The sequence below is a fragment of the Parasteatoda tepidariorum genome, chromosome 6, assembly GCF_982258835.1.
Source record: "Parasteatoda tepidariorum strain Cologne lab strain chromosome 6, Ptep-v5.0, whole genome shotgun sequence".
Classification (NCBI taxonomy): Eukaryota; Metazoa; Arthropoda; class Arachnida; order Araneae; family Theridiidae; genus Parasteatoda; species Parasteatoda tepidariorum.
The window spans coordinates 82,070,802-82,090,810 of NC_141760.1; the positions used below are offsets into that span (position 1 = coordinate 82,070,802).

Sequence of the window (20,009 nt, forward strand, 5' to 3'; positions counted from 1 at the left end):
AAAAATTGTGAAAATTTGGGTGAATTTTATAAAACAGATTTCAATGTAATAGAACTTTTTATCAAAATATGTGACAGCAAAATGTTTCTCCGCAGTAGAAAAGAAATTGAACCTAAAACTCCATAAGAATTTCTTACTTTTATAATCAATCTCGAATGGAGAAGATGTTTTTCCAAATCTGAGAGCGGCACTTCAAATACTCCTGACTATCACAGCATCAATTGCTAGCTGCGAACGTTCATTCAGCAAATTAAAATTAATTTTGACAGATCGTCTAAGTCAGCGGTTCTTAACCTATGGGTCGCGACCCAAAATTGGGTCGCGAAGCATATTTCTTGGGTCGCGCTGAGTCGAACCAAAAAAGTTAGTAATGCACCAAATAATAAGTAATACCAACACCTCCTAGAAGAAGTCATTGTGGCTTACTCAGCCTAATTTTGACTTTTTTTTGGGTCTCGACATGAACATATTTCTCAAATTTGGGTCGCGGCTAAAAAAGGTTAAGAACCACTGGTCTAAGTGACCTAGCATTTTTAAGTGTGGAAAGAGAAAAATTTTAAATGATCAATTTTGATGATATTATTGATACATTTGCTTCATCAAAAGCACTGAAAATGTAGACATAGTAATTAGTTTTATTACTGTATTATAATGATATGATTATTAAATATATGTATCTCCTTAGAGATAATAAATATTTACTTTTTTATTGTTTTACAACTGCGTGTTTTTAAAATATTTCTTTATAAATATGTAAAATAAATTATAGGTATCTTTTGAACTAATTCTAGATGATTATATGCATTTCAAAATCTAGTCTTGTTCTCTCAACTACATTATTTGTCTCAAATTTAAAGCCTAGATAGAGTCTATGTCTTTATTTATTTTACTTTATTTATTAATTTGCGAGTATATTTTACATATAATATTATATGGTTTTCGAATGGGGGGGGGGCGCTAAAAGGGTATTGTGCCCCGGGCGCGAGTTAAGCTCGCTACGCCACTGTGCCAGATAATTATGATTTGGCGTTAAAGAGATTGCAAATGACAACACGCAAGTTGAAAACCGAAAAATTGTATGATGCCTATGGAGAAGTGTTCAAGGACTGGGAGAAAGAGGAAATAATTGAAGAGGTTCCAAAAGAAGACATGGGGATACCTTGTCATTACTTACCTCATCGACCTGTGATAAAGGAGAGCAGCACAACTAAAATCAGGCCCGTGTTCAATGCTTCTTCCAAGAGAAAAGGAGTTCCTAGTTTAAATGATTGTGTAGAAAAAGGGTTAAATTTGATAGAAGTAATTCCCTCAATGATAAATAAATTTCGGAAATATCAATTTGGCGTAACAGCTGATATACGTAAGGCTTTTTTGCAAATAAGTCTTTATGAAAATGATAGAAATTTCTTGCGATTCTTATGGTATGGAGAAGATGGACAGCTGAAACATTTTCGTCATCGAAGAGTTGTGTTTGGCGTTTCTTGTAGTCCGTTTTTGCTAGGAGCCACTATTCAATACCATTTGAATAATAAACTAGAAGAAGCAGTGAGAGGGAATGAAAAATACCCTAAAGAGATTATACAGGAACTAATATGCAGTTTTTATGTAGATAATTGCCTCACAAGCGTGAAAACTGAATTAGAGCTGAAACAATTCATAGAAGTTGCTACTAATATTATGGCTGAAAGACAATTTGATTTACGAGGGTGGGAGTCTACTAACCCATCAGAACCCAATTCTAGTGAGACCAATATTTTGGGAATGAAGTGGAATAGACAAAGTGATACTCTGTTAATTAATATTCCTGATATGAAAGACACAAAACATGAAAAAATCACCAAAAGAAGCATTCTAGCTGCCTCACACAGAGTTTTTGATCCTATGGGGATAACTAGCCCGGTATCGCTACGACCAAAATTATGGTTACAAAATTTGTGGAAAGCTAAAATTGGTTGGGACGATGAAGTTGACACAAAAACACGAGAAGATTTTACAAAGTGGCTAAGTCAGCTTGAATATCTGAAGCACATAGAAATCCCAAGGTGGTTACATTGTGACAAAGGTTACGAACGCATTTCATTACATTTCTTTTGTGATGCCAGTAAATTTGCGTATTCCACAGTAGTTTTCCTGAGAATAGAAGATGAAAGCAATGTTCAAGTTCACCTGATACAGAGTAAAGCAAGAATCGCACCTAGCGGGAAAAAGGAAACAACGATTGCTCGACTTGAACTTCTTGGTGCCACAATTGCAGCTCGTCTATCTATTGAAATAGTAAAACAGTTTCAGACGGACAAAGTTCATTTCTGGACAGACTCAACAACTGTATTAGCTTGGCTTAAAAGAGAAGACACATGGGGTGTATTTGTGGAAAATCGAGTTCAAGAAATCAGGAAATTGACTCCAGTAAAAGCATGGAGGCATTTGCCCGGATCTATGAATCCCGCAGACTTACCAAGTAGAGGTTGCTCTGCTCAACAACTTGGCAATTCGAAGTGGTGGGAGGGCCCCAGCTGGCTACATCTTTCCCACACACAATGGCCTGCAGCAGCTGACGAAATATCCGTTAATGAAGAAGAGGTAAATTTGGAAAAAAGAAAACAAGTAGTTATTTCCATGGTAAATATTGAAGTATCGGAAATATGGTGTAATTACTTTTCAACATATAGCAGAAATGTAAGAGTAGTAGCTTGGATTCTACGTTTTGTCCACAACGTTTCACATCAGGATAAGTTGAAGGGAAATTTAGTCTGTGAGGAGTTAACAAAGGCCGAAAGTGTGATTTTTAAGTCAATGCAAACAACGCATTTCCAAGATGATAAATTTCTCGCCAAAATACAAGCTTTTCGAGATAAAAGTGATATTCTGAGAGTAAAGACCAAACTTGTACATAGTGATGAGAATGAGAATTTCAGATGTCCAATCCTTTTACCTGCTAACAGTGTTGTGTTAGAATTAATCCGTGAAGAGCATATAAAAGCGATGCATGCAGGTCGTTCCATCTTACTCTCAAGACTCAGAGAGAGATACTGGATTCTTAAAGCTAAAAAGTTAGTAAATAAAGTTATTTCCAAGTGTGTGACTTGTAAGCGTCATCAAGCTAAACCAGTAGAAGTTCCGTTTGCGCCCCTTCCAAGAGAAAGAGTTACTCAGACAAAAGTTTTCCAAGTGTCTGGTGTGGACTATGCCGGTCCTCTGTTTCTAAAATCGAATGAAAAAGCTTGGATCGTTTTGTTTACCTGTGCTGTGTACCGAGCAGTTCACTTTGAATTAGTACGGTCACTCACTACAGATGCTTTCATTCAAGCATTCAGACGATTTATCGCAAGAAGAGGTAGAATATCGGTCATTTACTCGGATAATGGAAAGAACTTTGTAGGAGCAAACAATTATTTAAAGAATTTAGATTGGGACAAGATTGCTGTGTACTCAACCGCTCAGAAAATAATTTGGAAATTTATTCCACCCACAGCAGCATGGTGGGGTGGATGGTGGGAGCGGATAGTTGGAATGCTTAAGACTCTTCTGCGTCGTGTGTTAGGTAAATCTGTTGTGGATTATGAAGAACTAACTACAATTTTATGTGACTGTGAATCGGTTATAAATAGCAGACCATTGACCTACATTCACGATAATCCATCTGAATTAGTGCCTTTAACTCCGGCAACATTTATATACGGGGAAGGTAGCAACAGCAACGAAACTCCCGATCTAGACCTTGTGAATCGAACCTCTATGTTGAAACGTGTGAAATTTTTGCAAAAATTACGTGAAGATCTCAAACAAAGATTTAGAAATGAATATCTTGCTCAGCTAGTGCACAAGGGAATAAGAAGGAATGATGTTATAAACATCGGTGATATTGTTTTAATAGGACAAGATAATGCTCGACGCATAGATTGGCCTCTTGGAATTGTCTTGGAGCTTTATCCTGGAAAGGACAATATTCCTAGAGTAGCCAGATTAAGAACCTCTCAAGGAGAAAGGATCCGACCTTTCCAAAGACTTTATCCTTTAGAGTTATCAGCAAAGAACGATATGGATGTTCTGGAAAAGTCTTCAAAGAAACTTAACTTGGAAGTTGATAATATTCCCAAGTCCGTTGATGTGCCTGATAATTTGGAAGTGAATTCTCCTATCAAAGGCAGATTGGGAAGAATCATAAAAATTCCACAACGTTTAGATTTATGAACTTTTTGTTATTTATATAATGACTGAATATTTTTTTAATTCGTTTCATATAAAGGTGACCAATATACATGAGTTAGTTTGTATTTTAAAGAAATGCTAACTGTTTGTTCCAAAGTGCTATTTATAATATCACTTTGCAAGGTGGGAGTATGTTTAAGATTTTAAGTCATTAGCGTATGTATATTTGACCGAAGCGCCACCTTTAATTTTCTTTAGATTTATTTGTTTTAATATTTCACTTTAGGTTGCGTGGCAACCTGAGATAGTTTTTGTTGTTCTTTTCTGTTGTAATTTAGAATTATAATTTTTAGAATCCGTTTTTGATGCTAAATTATTTGTTATTAAAAGATTAAAGTTTTATAATTGTTGTCATTCATCTGTAGAACTTGTAGTTCATTTGATTGATTTTATTTAAAAGGCGTCCGCATTATTTATTTTAACTTATTAGCGACACTGGTAATAAAAATAAAACTTTTGTGATCTCCACGGAACCTTCCAATCAATGCCATTTGGGAACCGCTGTTAAAGGTTTTAAAATTAATTTTAATAAATATGTTTAAAATTTAAAATTATAAAACAATTTTTAATATTTTTCGGTATTATTCAAATCTATGATTGTGCTGCCGTTAATGGGCGTGAGCAGCATAATTCTACAAAACATAATTCTTATGCTAAAAAACAATTGTGCGTTTTCCTATATAATTATATGAAATACAATTTAAAATGAAAAGCTTTCTTTTCACAAATACGTGCATTGCATCAAACATAAAAAGTAAAATTGTGTATGCATTTTAATGATCTCAAGTTAAAACACTACTGAATACCAAAACTTCAGATAAAAATGCATGAATTCATTTTAGTTTCAATGCTTTTAGCTATTCAAAACTAAAAATGATTTCTTTCTCCGAACAGCAGATAATTATGTTTGAAATTCGAAGGGGAAAAAATTTGCATTCAGAAATGGAATTCAGAAATAACTTGTTTCTTGCAAAGATTTTTCTTTTTTTTTATCCGTATTTTAAAGGAATCTTTTACGTTCATTTTAATTTAACAGCTGCCCAAATTTATTTTGATGGCAACAAAAAAATTTTTAATAAATTCTTTGGAATTTAGTATATATATTTTTTATTTTACTTAAAAGAGACAACTCTTTTTTATCTTTACAATGTCGGTACTTATTTTTTATTTCGTATATGCATTTTATTCAAGCATGATTTTTTTTTAAAAATTTAAATGAAATAAACTTTTTTTAAAAAAAATTCTTTGCCATTTTAATTTAAAACTGCTAAAAGGAAGATAATAAAAAAGATTGCTTCGATAACAGTCTAAATTTTACATTATTGTTGTGAATATTTTACATTCTATATTTTAAACTACCATTATGATGCCTAACTATAAAAAATAAGTAAAAGCCTTAATTAAATTTAACTTCATGCATGAGAAGAAAAAGACGCATGGTGACTTAATTTTGTCCATTGTGAGTTTCTTATGTACCAATTGTGCTTTTTGATTATAGTTGTAGTAAAATATTTTGATACAAAATGTATCATTTCTTTTAAAAACTTATAACGCCAAAAAATCAAATGCGAACATAAATCGTTTAACAAAAAGGGAAGTATCATAACAAAAATTTCGTTGAATAGCAATTTTTATTATTTTGTAAATGAAAATAATGAATTAAAATAAAACTTTTGGAGAAGATTAATTTAGGAGGAAAAAACTTTATTTTTGTCAGACCTAAAATAAAAAACGTAAGCCGTGTAATATTTCAAAGAACTGACGGGAATTTTCGAAGGCGGAAAGAAGTTATTAGAAAAGTTATTTTTCTCCTTTTTATCTACTTAAAAAAACGTATTTATTAATACTTTTTATTTTGTCTTATACTTCTCTTTTTTTTAAGTTTTGAGTCTTTTAGTTAATGTCAGAAAGTGGTTGTAATTTTGATTGACTTTAAATTTTGCTCGCTGCCTTTAGGAAACTATTAGACATCTATTATCATCTTGTAAAAAAAATTTTAAACAAAAAAAAAACAAAAAAACAAAAGAAACTAGCTAGTCAAATTGTGGTAAAATTTGGAATAACACTAAATTCTATTTGGCGATAATACGGCGGAAAATTCTGCTTTCAGCTGTCAGGAAAAATTGAAACTTCTGAAGCAATTTTCCAATCCATCATCGTTTCAAGACCAGCTCTCTTATTTGGCGATTTTGGCTGTAGTTTAATCGCTTTTCTGGTAAACGGCTCGTCAGGAGTAGCCTTGATAAGAATTTCTAAATAGCAACCTGCTTGCTTCCTCTTCGTGATTTCAATCATTTATTTTGGAATAGTCAATTGTCTGTCAATAACTTTTTAAATAAAGTAATTTTCGGATTATAAAGCTATAAAAATTAAATGACACATATCTAATATTAAACATACTTTTTTATAAGTAAAAGTTTAATGACAAGTAATCCATGGAATAAAAAATTTAACAACTTAATATTTTTTTCGTTTATTTTACATCAAACTAATGATCAGTATTTTATTGTTAATAAATTTACAGAATTCAAACGATTACTTTTTCGTAAGAAATGTTTTTTTTAAGTTTTAATCATTCTGAATAATAATACATCAAAATATTTTTATTTATATTTAATTGCATTTCTTATTTTAAATGTAGCAGTTAATAAATTAGGATGCATGTAGATATAGAAGGATTAATCGGGAAGCAATAATGAGTCGCCTTTTTTATGCTTATTTTTCCCTAGGTTTTAATCTTGTTTTTTTTTTACAAAATAAGAATCAAAAATAAAGTATATAATTGCAATTAAAATGTATAGATTTAGTTTAATATTGTTTTACTGTAACATATTAAAGTCGCAATGATGGCTTAATCGAGAAACTATCCACTAAGTACTTTAATTTTTTTCTTCCTTAAAGTAACATTTCTAAATAAATAAAAAAAAATTTATTTTTTAATAAGTATGATAAGATAAGGTTCTGATAAATAAGACAATGATAATGGCAAGCTATTTAAAAAAACAAATGTAAAAGCTAGTAAAAAATAGTAGGTGTACAAAAAAAAATTCTGAGAACTTGAAGATTTAACAAACATGAAAAAATGCGCAAATTATTTATAAATCGTGTCTAATATAGTTATATCATTTCCACCACTGTGCTACAAATAGTGATTTGAGTAAAAAATATATTTAAATTTATTAATTTATAATAAGCTTTTAATAATATATTTGAAATATAATTTAACATGTATATTTCAATGTGGTATTTAATTTATTGAACTTTTTGTAAATTCTGATTTAGCAACGTTACAATTTTTTTTCATTTATTTATTAGTTGCTTTTATTTAATTATATTCTATTACTATTTAATTATTTGAGTCATGTGATTCTTTGTTTGGCATATTGGCTTCAATATTATCCTTTAGATATCTTTTTCTTTTTAATGTTGTTTCTTTATATTCTTTTGTGGGTGGCCCACCTGGAAAATAGAAAGAAAGGGACAGGCTTTGCATTTTTAACTTCCTTTAGTAGAATTTTTATTGCTTTAGACTTTTTTTTTATATTTAAATTAATCAACTAGTAATTTAATTAGATATTTTTCAAAATAATTGTTCAAAATTGATGGTTATATTGCTAAATTAAAAATTTCGCGCATAAAATCAAATTTTGTGAGAAAAATTGTGAAAAAAAAATTTTTTAAAATAAAATAATTTTTCGAATTACAAGACTAAGACAATATCAACTGATAATTTCTATAACTGATATCTTATTAGCTAGTCTCCATAACTTAAAATTATTTACAATATCTTTAGCTCATTAAATCACATGGAAAATTAGATTTTTTTATGCCTGCAATCAAAAAATCACTTATATCTCTACTCACTTATATCACTTAATCACTACAAAAAATCACATAACTCTCTAAACAAAATATTTTCTACTTGGAAATTAATAAATAAATAAATAACCATGTAGTGTTCCATTACAAGTTAATACAAAACTCAATTAAATGAAAAATTTAAAGCCTAATTTGATGTATAATTTCATTGATATGAGTTCATCATATTCATACTGGATTGATGAAAGTTAAATATTTCTTATTGAACGTTTCGTTTCTATTTCACAATTAAGTAAGAACTATTCTTATAAAATTGCTCTGTTATTCCTTTCAAAGCATGTGTTAATTTTTTTTTTAAAAAAAACTAAGTGACCTTTCTCGTTATTATGATTCTAAAAAAAAAAATCATACGGATATCTCAACATATTTATGTAAATCGAATAGTGCACATTAAAAAAAATTTGGCGATTATAAAAGAACCATGATTTTTATAATTTTTAATATAATCTTATAAAACTTATGGCTCAGATGATGAACGTACTCATTTTCTGTTTCATAATTTGTATTAAAATATTAATTAGTTTTTGACTTTTTTCAATTTTAAGAAAATATATGTATAATTATAGAATACTTGATTGCCTACAGCAAAACTGAGAAGAACTTAACATTTCTTTGTATTTATATCTTAGGTTTTTAATTGAAGTGGTAAATTGTTCTTTTCGATTATGCTTCATTAATTAGTAAGCTATTGTTTAGGAACTTTTTCATTTTCAGAAATTAATTAATTAGTCAGTCATATATATTTTAAATTCCTGAATAAATTTTAATGTTGTGCTCTATAAAAAAAATACTAGGTTTTAATATAGTTATTTATAAAACCTTGATATTATTATTGTACCATCGATTAGAAAAAAAATAATTAAGAGTGACGGGTAATTAAAAGGGTAGATTTGAAACAACTAAGAACAATAAATCGAAAATCAAATTTTTTTTTTTTCCCTTTCGTTTTGAAGAAAAAGGCATAACCATATGTTTCTCCTCTAAGAAGAAAAAACCTCTACCCTTCCTAGCGGCAGTGAAGTCAAGAATCACACACGCTCTTAGAAAAAAAATCGCCTAACAAGAGAGCTGGTTCTGAAATGATGATGGTTTGGAAAATCGCGGCACGGAACACCTGTACAGATTTGGGTGCTCTAGTTAGATGACTATTGTCACCCCTCTGAAATAGTCATTAGAATTTTGGAACACACTGTAGTGCCTAATTTAGAATGCTTAAAATTCTACTGAACCATCGTATTTTCAAAATATTTTTCTGAATAAACTATACTCCCTCGCTCGGACTTGCTCATATTTCAGTCCCATGAAATGGTTCGCGATTTTATTGGTATCAAGTGTACTTGCGAACAATTTTATAAAAAGTAAATTATTTATCCTTTGAAAAAATATGTAACTTCAATTATTCTTTCGTTCTTAAATAATAAGTTTTCCAAAGAAATTTTTTAAAGCAAGAAAATCGTCTCATTTACTTTTAATATTACACCATTTATATGAAAGAAAGTTTAAATCGAATTTTAAAAAAAATCACAGAAATAATTAAGATTTAAAGAAAAATATCTTTTTATTCATCTAAAAAAATTTAGCTTTAAACACACTAAATAAAAAAATTATCCCTCGAAATATATCGCTTTAAAAAAATATGACGTCATTCAAATGAGAAGATAACAACAATATAAACCAATAATAATATGACGCATTCATGTTATAAATAGAAGTTTCTGCCCTTCGGGTAGAGTTGAGTAATCTCTTCCAGCTTCTATTGAAAGAGTTTTTTTTTCTGACAAAAACATCTGAATGAAATAAATGAGGTAAAATATTCAAACTGAAATAGCTAAGTTGTTACGCAACGCTATTGAATAAATTCAAAGAAATGTAAAATAATTGAAAGAAAAAAAAGGTATTTCAACAAAAGTTGGTTTACTCAAAATACATCACTCTTTTTTAACTCATCTAACTCCACCTCATAATGTAATGTAAAATTGATTCTAACGATAATGTTGAAATATTTTAAATATAATCTATTTTAGGACCGCACACCTAGGGCGCTGGGTTAGCCTATTTTTTCAAGAGAACGTATAAATACTTATAAGGGACAAAAAATTTTCTTTATAACCATAAAACTCAGTACAAGAACAATTAGGCACTTAGGTTAAAAAATTTTGATTGAAGGTAAATTTCGATTTAGGTTCAATATGAATACATGAAATTCGCCCCCTTCTCAGCGGTGCGCTTACTGAGGGGGAAATTGAAGGCTATGTAGACAAGTGAGGTATTGCTTCCTATACATATCTTTACTCTGATTTCAAGGAGGCCAAATCCAAGTCGTTATGACAAATACTTTAGATGTTATCAGAGTTTTCTTTTTTGAAAAAAAAAACAGTACAAATTAAATTAATTCTAGTTATTTATAACCGTCGTTGAACAGCCGACCCAATTTTCGGGTTCACGACTACTAATGTTCAGCTACGTAGCCTTGTAATTTTGAACCCCATCCAGAAAACAAAGGAACTCCTGGATCGAGTATTGGGAGAAATTTGCCTTCGTGGAGGACTTTTTGATGGAATTGACCCGCATTTGCGTTACATAGAGAAGAAAACCACGAGAACCTCCCACGGTTAGCCAAACGGCAAGGGGACTCTAACCCATGATCCTCCTACCACTGCGGATATTTCACGTCAGCACTGTAGTCGGTGCAAGCTGGATGCGGATTCGTATCGAGCAGCCATCGCCGTGATTTGAACCCGGTTCATCTTATTGGAAAGCGAACGCTCTATCCCCTGAGCCATCACGGCTCTATTCTAGTCTAAAATTGCTACCTAAACAAGTGAGGTAGTATTTACATACTGTTACATATTCTCTTTTTTTTCAGGTCTCGCCAGAAGACTTGTGTAACAGAACTCTAAAACTGTCCGTGTATGACGTCGATAAACGTAAAGTCCGTCATTGCTTGGGACATGTGATTTTCCCTTTGACGCAAGATGAGTGCATGTCCGGAGATGTGATTTGGCGGGATTTAGAGATAGCGCCACAAGTATGCATCTATTTTGTTAGTTTTGGTTTTTCATTTTGATATGAATATAGGACATTGAATAATGAAGACTATAAAATGTGAAAAAATTAAAAGTTTCTGAAAGATGTTTAGAACTGCGAAAAAAAATTCCTGGGCAAACAATCGAGGAAACAATCACTACTCCTTATTTAATTTTAACATTTTGATTTGTTATATTAAAATTAATTGTGCAATTGAATATGTGAGAATTTTGTTAGATTTTGAAAGTAGACAACTTTTGCGATTTCATTCCAATAAAGATTATTTGGTGCAGTTACAAGTTTCTGAACTAAATATGAGTTGAAAAAGCTATCTTCTGTATTGTTTGATCCAATCTAATTTATGCTTCTAGTTCAAGCAATAGCAAAAAAGTGTAAAAATCAGACAAAGTAGCTGGGATAAACAGTAGTAGAATCTTTAAGCCTTTCAGGACCATAATGGCACTTAAACTATGGATTTTTAATTTCCGTTGGAGACAGAACATCGAAATACAGCGTTAATACGCTACTCTTGAATTACATCTCGTATTAGTACGTATTCGTATTTTTTAGAACGTATAGACTTAAAGCGTACTTGCTGGGGAATTGCCTCTTTTCTTTCGAAGGGATCAGGCAACTTATCCATAAGTTGCCTGAAAGGCAATTTATATCTTCATTATTATCAGAGCTATTTTTAAAAAAATAATTTTAATGCAAATATAGCAATACGAAACATTTAGAGCGCATTCTTATTGCTCTATTCATAATTAAAAAGAATTCTCATTTTCCTTACGTATTCTATTTAGTAGCATGAATAACAAGGCAATTTATATCTTCCTTTTTACTTTTAGAACTCTTTTTTTTTTAAATAAATAGTTTAAAGGTAAAACAGTTAAACAAATCGTTTTAAACGTATTCTTATTGCTGTATTTATAATTCAAAAGAATTCTCATTTCCTTTACATATTCCATTTAGCCTGATGCATTCTTATTGCTACTGCATTCCCATTGTTCTATTCATAATTAAAAAGAATTCTCATTTTCCTTACGTATTCTATTTAGTCGCATGAATAACAAGGCAGCTTATATCTTCATTTTTATTTTCAAAGCTCTTTTTAAAAAATAATTTAAAGGTAAACAGTTAAACAAATCGTTTTAAATGTATTCTTATTGCTGTGTTTATAATTCAAAAGAATTCTCATTTCCTTTACATATTCCATTTAGCCTGATGCATTCTTATTGCTACTGCATTCCCATTGTTCTATTCATAATTAAAAAGAATTCTCATTTTCCTTACGTATTCTATTTAGTCGCATGAATAACAAGGCAGCTTATATCTTCATTTTTATTTTCAAAGCTCTTTTTAAAAAATAATTTAAAGGTAAACAGTTAAACAAATCGTTTTAAATGTATTCTTATTGCTGTGTTTATAATTCAAAAGAATTCTCATTTCCTTTACATATTCCATTTAGCCTGATGCATTCTTATTGCTACTGCATTCCCATTGTTCTATTCATAATTAAAAAGAATTCTCATTTTCCTTACGTATTCTATTTAGTCGCATGAATAACAAGGCAGCTTATATCTTCATTTTTATTTTCAAAGCTCTTTTTAAAAAATAATTTAAAGGTAAACAGTTAAACAAATCGTTTTAAATGTATTCTTATTGCTGTGTTTATAATTCAAAAGAATTCTCATTTCCTTTACATATTCCATTTAGCCTGATGCATTCTTATTGCTACTGCATTCCCATTGTTCTATTCATAATTAAAAAGAATTCTCATTTTCCTTACGTATTCTATTTAGTCGCATGAATAACAAGGCAGCTTATATCTTCATTTTTATTTTCAAAGCTCTTTTTAAAAAATAATTTAAAGGTAAACAGTTAAACAAATCGTTTTAAATGTATTCTTATTGCTGTGTTTATAATTCAAAAGAATTCTCATTTCCTTTACATATTCCATTTAGCCTGATGCATTCTTATTGCTACTGCATTCCCATTGTTCTATTCATAATTAAAAAGAATTCTCATTTTCCTTACGTATTCTATTTAGTCGCATGAATAACAAGGCAGCTTATATCTTCATTTTTATTTTCAAAGCTCTTTTTAAAAAATAATTTAAAGGTAAACAGTTAAACAAATTGTTTTAAATGTATTCTTATTGCTGTGTTTATAATTCAAAAGAATTCTAATTTCCCTTACGTATTCTATTTAGCCTGCTGCATCGTTAGGAGAGATCCAACTCTGCCTATCATGCAATCCATACAGTAATCGCATTAAAACCACCGTTTGCAGGCTTAAGAATCTACAAGGAATCTCTTCAGATGCACGTAAGTTACATTTTATACCTTCCATCTCAACTACAAACTCTTGTGGTAGTTGTAGTAGTAAGTACATTGGTTTAATGGTATCATTTATTTATTTATTGTTCCATGTCCACAACGCATCCTGCGCAATAAGCTTTGCATGATAATTTATAAAACACAGTCGAACTTCTGTTTAACAAACTTTACGAATTTTTCGATTTTGCGAATTTTTTCGAGGAACCAAGAACATTTTGGAAATTTCTTCGTAAAATAACTTCCAAATAGAGAAATGAATTTTCTATTTAACGAACTTTTCTTTGAGATCCACTTTTCCTATTTCCCAAAACATGTCAGAACATTTCAAACTTGTTAACGCATTTTATGGGGGGAAATGACCTTGAATTGATTTTCGAAGCCACTTAACTTTTAGAGAAAGCAGTAAAACCCCTTTCCCTTTTGTTTGCATTTCAAACGACAAACTCAGACAAAATGAACAGATTTTATCCATTGCAATTAAACTTAAGAACGCATGCGGTAATGTATGGTTAAAATTACTTCTATACATCTATACATAATAATAAACGCGGCTGTGTGTGTGTCTGTAATCACAATATATCGCCCCAGAAGCCTCGCCCAGGCACGAAACTCGGCACATAATTGTGTTTTGACATAATGAAGAAGTATTTTTTTTCTTTTTCAAAAATTTGGATTAGTTATTTAGTTATCAGTCATTTTGTAAGTCTATGCTTTTCGTCTGCTTTTTCGTCTTCAAAGAGCCATATTCAAAAAACTATTGAAAAATGCATATACTTTTCTCCACTCTTATAAATGTATGCTAATACGAACCTTACAATTGAAATATTAATTTTCGACAACTTAAACCAATAATATACGAAGGAATTAATAATTTAATTGTAAGGTTAATAATTTAATTGTAAGGTTAGTTTACATTTATCAAAGTGGATAAAACTTTAACTTTTGTACTAGAAATGTGGCAACATATTAGATACGTAAATAGAACGCTACGCTTTGATATATTTATCGGTGTTCATAATTGTTATAATAAGTTTTTCTTCTTCTTTCCACGCTCTTTTTTTTTTTTTTTTTTCTTAAGCAAAGACGATAAGGGAAAATTATACTTGAGGATGCCCCTTGGCGAAATTGGTGACTTATGTTTGGCGCTATTCCTGTTTGCGCGGAACACCGTGGTAACAGAAATTACGGCCAAAACATAATGATATTTAAAAAAACATTGGAAAATTTCAACAAAACATCGGATAAAGCTTGCAATGAACCCAATATAAGCAAAATTAATAAATCCAATAAAAAGGATTTTGAATCGAAGCAAAAATTAATGGAGTAGGTGCAGAAAGAAAAGGAAGAAAAAAAACAACTCACTTCTTCATTAAGCTTGAATATACTCAGATTTAGGTGCACAGAATTATCTAATAACAGTTAGATACTGTCTAAATTTATCGTGAATAGAATCTGTGTACCTCCATCGTCACATAAATTCGGCGAAATATGAATCGAAAATGGCGTTTGTGGTACCGAACTGGTGATGACATTTTTTTATAAAGTCCCTTTTTATGACTGCCCACATACCTTCGATCTTACTGACCAGAAGTAAAAGTAACCTTACCAGCCGGTATCTAACGAAGAACTAATGGACCTCTGAAATTACGTATACCGTTGAACATTAATAACGCTAAAATCTAAACCGTTGAGAATCACGATTGGGTTTCAACATCGCCCAGCTTGGCGATCAACCGCGATCACAACTTGGCGAGAATCAAGGGGCACCCTCAAATATAGTCTACCCGACGTTAATTTTTGTAGCGATATAGAAATAGAAATTGATACCATAAAAAAATTATAGAGAAATAGATACCATAAAAAATTAATTCGTTTTCGTGTTCTTTTCATGTATTTAAAGCAACTTTTGTATGCTTTTACAATTTCTGAGGCCTTTTTTTAAGAAAAAAAAAACAAGTCTCCACCTGATAGTTATATTATAGGTTAGGTTACCATAGCAAAGTTACATCTTCAAACATCCTCAAGAGCTATAACACATCCGCAGCAGAACTGGATATGAAGACAAAATTGCAGGACAGAAACACTTTAATTGTCCACTAATCTTCAGATTTCCTGCTATGTTTTAAAAAACTTTATTTGTGGAAACCTTTAGCGTGGCGGACAGCTGGCCGCCTTAGGCGGCTAGTTTATAATAAGTGCAGTTATAATTTTATGCTTAAATTTTGCGTTTTTTAGTTGAAAATGTATGTAGCATGATAGTGTCACACTTTATAATGTTTTGCTATATTCTTGCTTTCCATGAAGATTTTTTTTTTATGGCTAAGATTTATAAAATAAATAGTAAATACTAGTTTACAAGATAAAGGTGTATCAATTGCTATTTTAATTGTGTCTAGGGTTCATGAATTTAAAATCTGGTTTGTGTTGTTTAAGTATTTTAAAAGGCGATTTTCTATTTAACGAATTTACCATATAACGAACTTATTAACGGGATTTAGACGCTTCTTTAAATAGAGGTCCGACTATAGTTATTTTAAAATTCAACAAAATTAAGCGCACTTCTATTGGTTTTTCCGTAATCACCATATTTTTAGAATCCAGAAGGAGGCTAAGCCTTATGTTCGCTTAATAATTGTTGTAATAAAACATTACTATTCACCTATATATGTTAAAACGTATTCTGCTTGCTTACGTTTTTGTCCCCACATCCAGACATTTTCCTTCTGATTCTATTAAGATCTATTTGCGAACATAAATAAGTTTGCTTAGTAATTATTTTTTTAAAACAACACTCAAAATTAAGAATATATTGCTATAACAAACTTGGTGAGTTCACAAGCGTAATTTCCGCTTACCAAAACAGGCTTAAATATTACATACAATTTATTCGTGTTTGTTAAGTTCTTAATCATTTCCCGAATAGCTTTAACTATAATTTATAATAGTACATTAATGTAATTTTCACAGAAAAATAATAATTTTGAAACGGAATAACTTTGAATTACATTTTTAATTGCAATGTAAGAAAAAATATTTCCGGCTCGCACTGACCACAGTGCTGATGTAAAATTTTCTTAGTGGTAGACGGATCATGGGTTAGAGTCCCCTTACCATCAGGATAACCGTGGGAGATTTTTGTGGTTTTCCTCTCCATGTAACGCAAATGCGGGTTAGTCCCATCAAAAAGGCCTCCACTGTGGCAAATTTCTCCTTATACTTGGTGCAGGAGCTCCCTTGTCTCCTGGATTGTGTTTAGAATTACAAGGCTACGTAGTTGAACATAGGTAGTCGTAAACTTGGCTTTTCAACGATGGTTATAAAATATAAAATCAAATATTACATTATAAGTAAATAAATGAAAAAATATTAAAGATTTTTATTATGTAACTATATAAGATTAGGTTTTAAAAAAATAGTGCATGGAGTCCCTCCGCGCGGAAGAAGTTAAACTTCGCAACCTGCGACGTCAACTGTAGAAGAATCAGCAGTCGTACTATTCAGTATTCAGCACTAGTTCTATTCAACGACTCTTTTTCCTGCTCCCCTCGCTTCCGTGCTCTGTAATCACGGTAATATTGTGCATTTTTCCCTCTTGAACCAGTGGAAGTGCTTGTGGTTGCTTCATCGTCTCGCCCTGGAAAATGTATTTGTATTAATAATGTATGTGAATGCGTCATAATGTAATTTCAGAAGAGAAAACCTAACAATCAATTGATATTCACAAGAGAAAAACAATACTTTTATGACTTTTATTATTTTTATACTAGTGAGAACCAAAACAATATAGAAATGAATGAGGGAAAACTGGATCCTACCACGTGATTTCCCGGCCAATAAAAATATAGCGTTAAACGTTTAACGCAACCTTGTTGGAAGTCGCATAAGAAGTATAACTTCAAAACATTATACTATCATTTCATTCATTAAAATCATCATTCACCACATTTTATGAATGAAAAGACTAATAAATGTGACCCAATGAGTTAATTTAACTTTACTTGAATGGCATTGTAAAATATACTATTACTTCCTAGTAAAGGAAATAACATTAAATTAATAGTAGTTGATCTGAAAACATCTCAAATTTACGTATACAATTTTTCTCTAGATTCTAATCAACTAAATGACGTAAATATGACCACGTTTTGTTTTCACAGGCAGAAAATAATACGAATTGCTGCAATCGCATCATTTACCCACCTGTTCCACAACTTTATATTATTTACTCATCTTTTACTTTAACCATATTTTGTCATTAGTGTTTTGGCCTTTATATAACTTCGTGTGGAGGAATTTTTTTTTCGGTAATAATCTAATCTACCGCATATCGATTAATATTTGATAGGATTAAACAAATCAGATTTCATAGTGTCGAGAATGTAATTAAGATTAGTTTAGGTATCAAACTCGAATGTCAGTTCTCACTGAAATAATATTACTGGCATTATATAAACACGCATAAAGAGAGATAAAATACGAACACCTTGAATAACTTTTGATCTAATGATTGGTTGCTCACGTAATATCATAAAATTTTACTATTTTTGATTTTTTTTTTTTTTAACTTCGTTTTGATCCATTTCGATAATATAATATTTGAACCCGTTATAGCTTCACTATAACAGCAAAACTTGCTTATGAAACTCGCTAAGTCACGAACATATATCATTAAGCACGCTTTTTAGTGTAATTTTTAATTTCAGACTCTAAAATTTAACAAAACTTAATTAGACACCCGTGTACTGAATATTATCAAATTTTAAAATTCTGGGCTAAGAGAACATTAATCATTACACAAAATAACTTAAAGATATCGTTTTTTCCGTATCTTTAACGCCATTAATCCATCCCTAACAACATTTCTCTCTTTATATATTAGCCTACACATTCTTTTATGTATATAGAATAAAAGAACAAAAAAACTTCACTTTTAAATTTTCATTTAATTCTGAACGGGATTACATAACATAATAAATTTTTATCATAAAACGGTCGATTGTGTGTTTCAGTTATTTAATGAATATATTTTAAATTGAATTTATTAAAACCTCGGTAGGTCTTCATTTGTGCATAAATCGAAATTAGAGTGATTTGAGTTCGGCCTGTGTTTTTCCATTGCTGTCTTGCGCTCACACTATGAAAACATTGTAATTTCACCAATAAGCACCACAAAAATGTTAATGAATTGCAATATTTCCGGTTTGGTTGCCGGCAGTATATAAAGTTGATTACTAATTGGTAAATATGTTCTGTATCATGTGATTAAATACTAGATTAAAAACAGTAGCATTATTTTCAGACTCGGACAAAGATGAGTTTTTGAAGTCTCTTAGTGTATTTCTGCTAGTGTAATAGTTTTCATGATTCTTAATAACTCCATTTTTTTCCAGTTCTATACGTTAAGGTGCAGCTATATCACGGCCGTAAGATGATAAAATGCAAGCGTACAGTACCACAGTCCTCACCTTCTACAACTCAACAAGAGATTTTATTAGACGAGACCTTCAGCTTCGCTGTATCCGGAAGATTTTTCGACTCCTGCAGCTTCACTTTCTCAGTGATGGTAGCTGGATCCAGCCCTCTGGTCAAGGATACCTACCATGGCCAAGTGGTCATCGGTCCTTTCATGTATGCGAGAGGCGAGCAATTGCAGCACTGGCAGGAAATGCTGACCAATCCAAGAAATATGGTAATGAGATGGCATGGCCTGGAGGCCGTCAAGAAAAATTGATGCTGATTAGATAATACCGAATTGCCATTGAAGTATGTGACTATAATGTTCCATAGCTGTTGACGTTTGCTGTTTACGATGATCTGAAAAATTAGAGCTAAATAGTCCTTTTTTCTTTTTACGGTAGATCTGGAGGAAATGTAAAATATTTCAAATTATTCGTATTTAGAATTCAAAAATAAACTGATGATTGTTATCAAATCTAGTCGACAGTTTCTTTTGAAACGCATAAAATATAAGGCTGCTGCCAAATCAGAATGGCAAATATAGCAGACTTTAGATCAGAGATATAGCAGACTTTATTTGAAAAGTTCTTACCTTTTTCTGGCAAAACTAATACAAATGCGTGAGATGGCATTTTCAGAGAGAAAAATTATTTGCCTCTTTTACGATTTTAAAAAATATCCTAGTTTTTACGTAGTTTATTTTAAGAAAAAAAATTCTTTTTTTTTTTTTTTTTGATCAGCCACATTGTTTTATACAAAAATACAATTTAATTCAAAAAAAATTTATGAATGGATAAATATATACCATAAACTACCTGTCTAAAAAATTACTCTTTTAAATACTTGAAAGAAGTAGCAAGAAGTTTTACGTAGTATTATTCTCAATTTTTTTTTTTAAAAAATCTTTATTTCTAACTTTTTGCAGGTATTACACTGCAGAATGATACTGTAATACATAAAAAAGTCTAAAAATGAAAAATTCAAGATCACGAGGAAATAAGATTCTCAAGTTAAGCTTACATTTATTGTAAAATATCTTAAAGAGGATTTTGAATCGTAACAACCAAATACATCTTATCTATAAGCCGATAGATATCA

The 20,009-nt window shown here is 30.7% G+C and overlaps 1 protein-coding gene across 5 annotated transcripts in view; it reads left to right on the top strand.

The window, feature by feature from the left end:
• The window catches only part of LOC107456068 (synaptotagmin-15), a 186,344-nt gene extending 166,542 nt beyond the window's left edge, over positions 1 to 19,802 (top strand). For all 5 annotated transcript variants that reach the window (XM_071178452.2, XM_087166100.1, XM_071178450.2 and 2 more), the window contains exons 6-8: positions 10,955 to 11,116; positions 13,328 to 13,442; positions 18,845 to 19,802. In XM_071178452.2, coding sequence (XP_071034553.2) covers positions 10,955 to 11,116; positions 13,328 to 13,442; positions 18,845 to 19,185 — 618 coding nt within the window. In that variant the 3' untranslated portion in view covers positions 19,186 to 19,802. The remainder of the gene's footprint in view (positions 1 to 10,954; positions 11,117 to 13,327; positions 13,443 to 18,844) is intronic.
• The last annotated feature ends 207 nt before the right edge of the window (positions 19,803 to 20,009 follow it).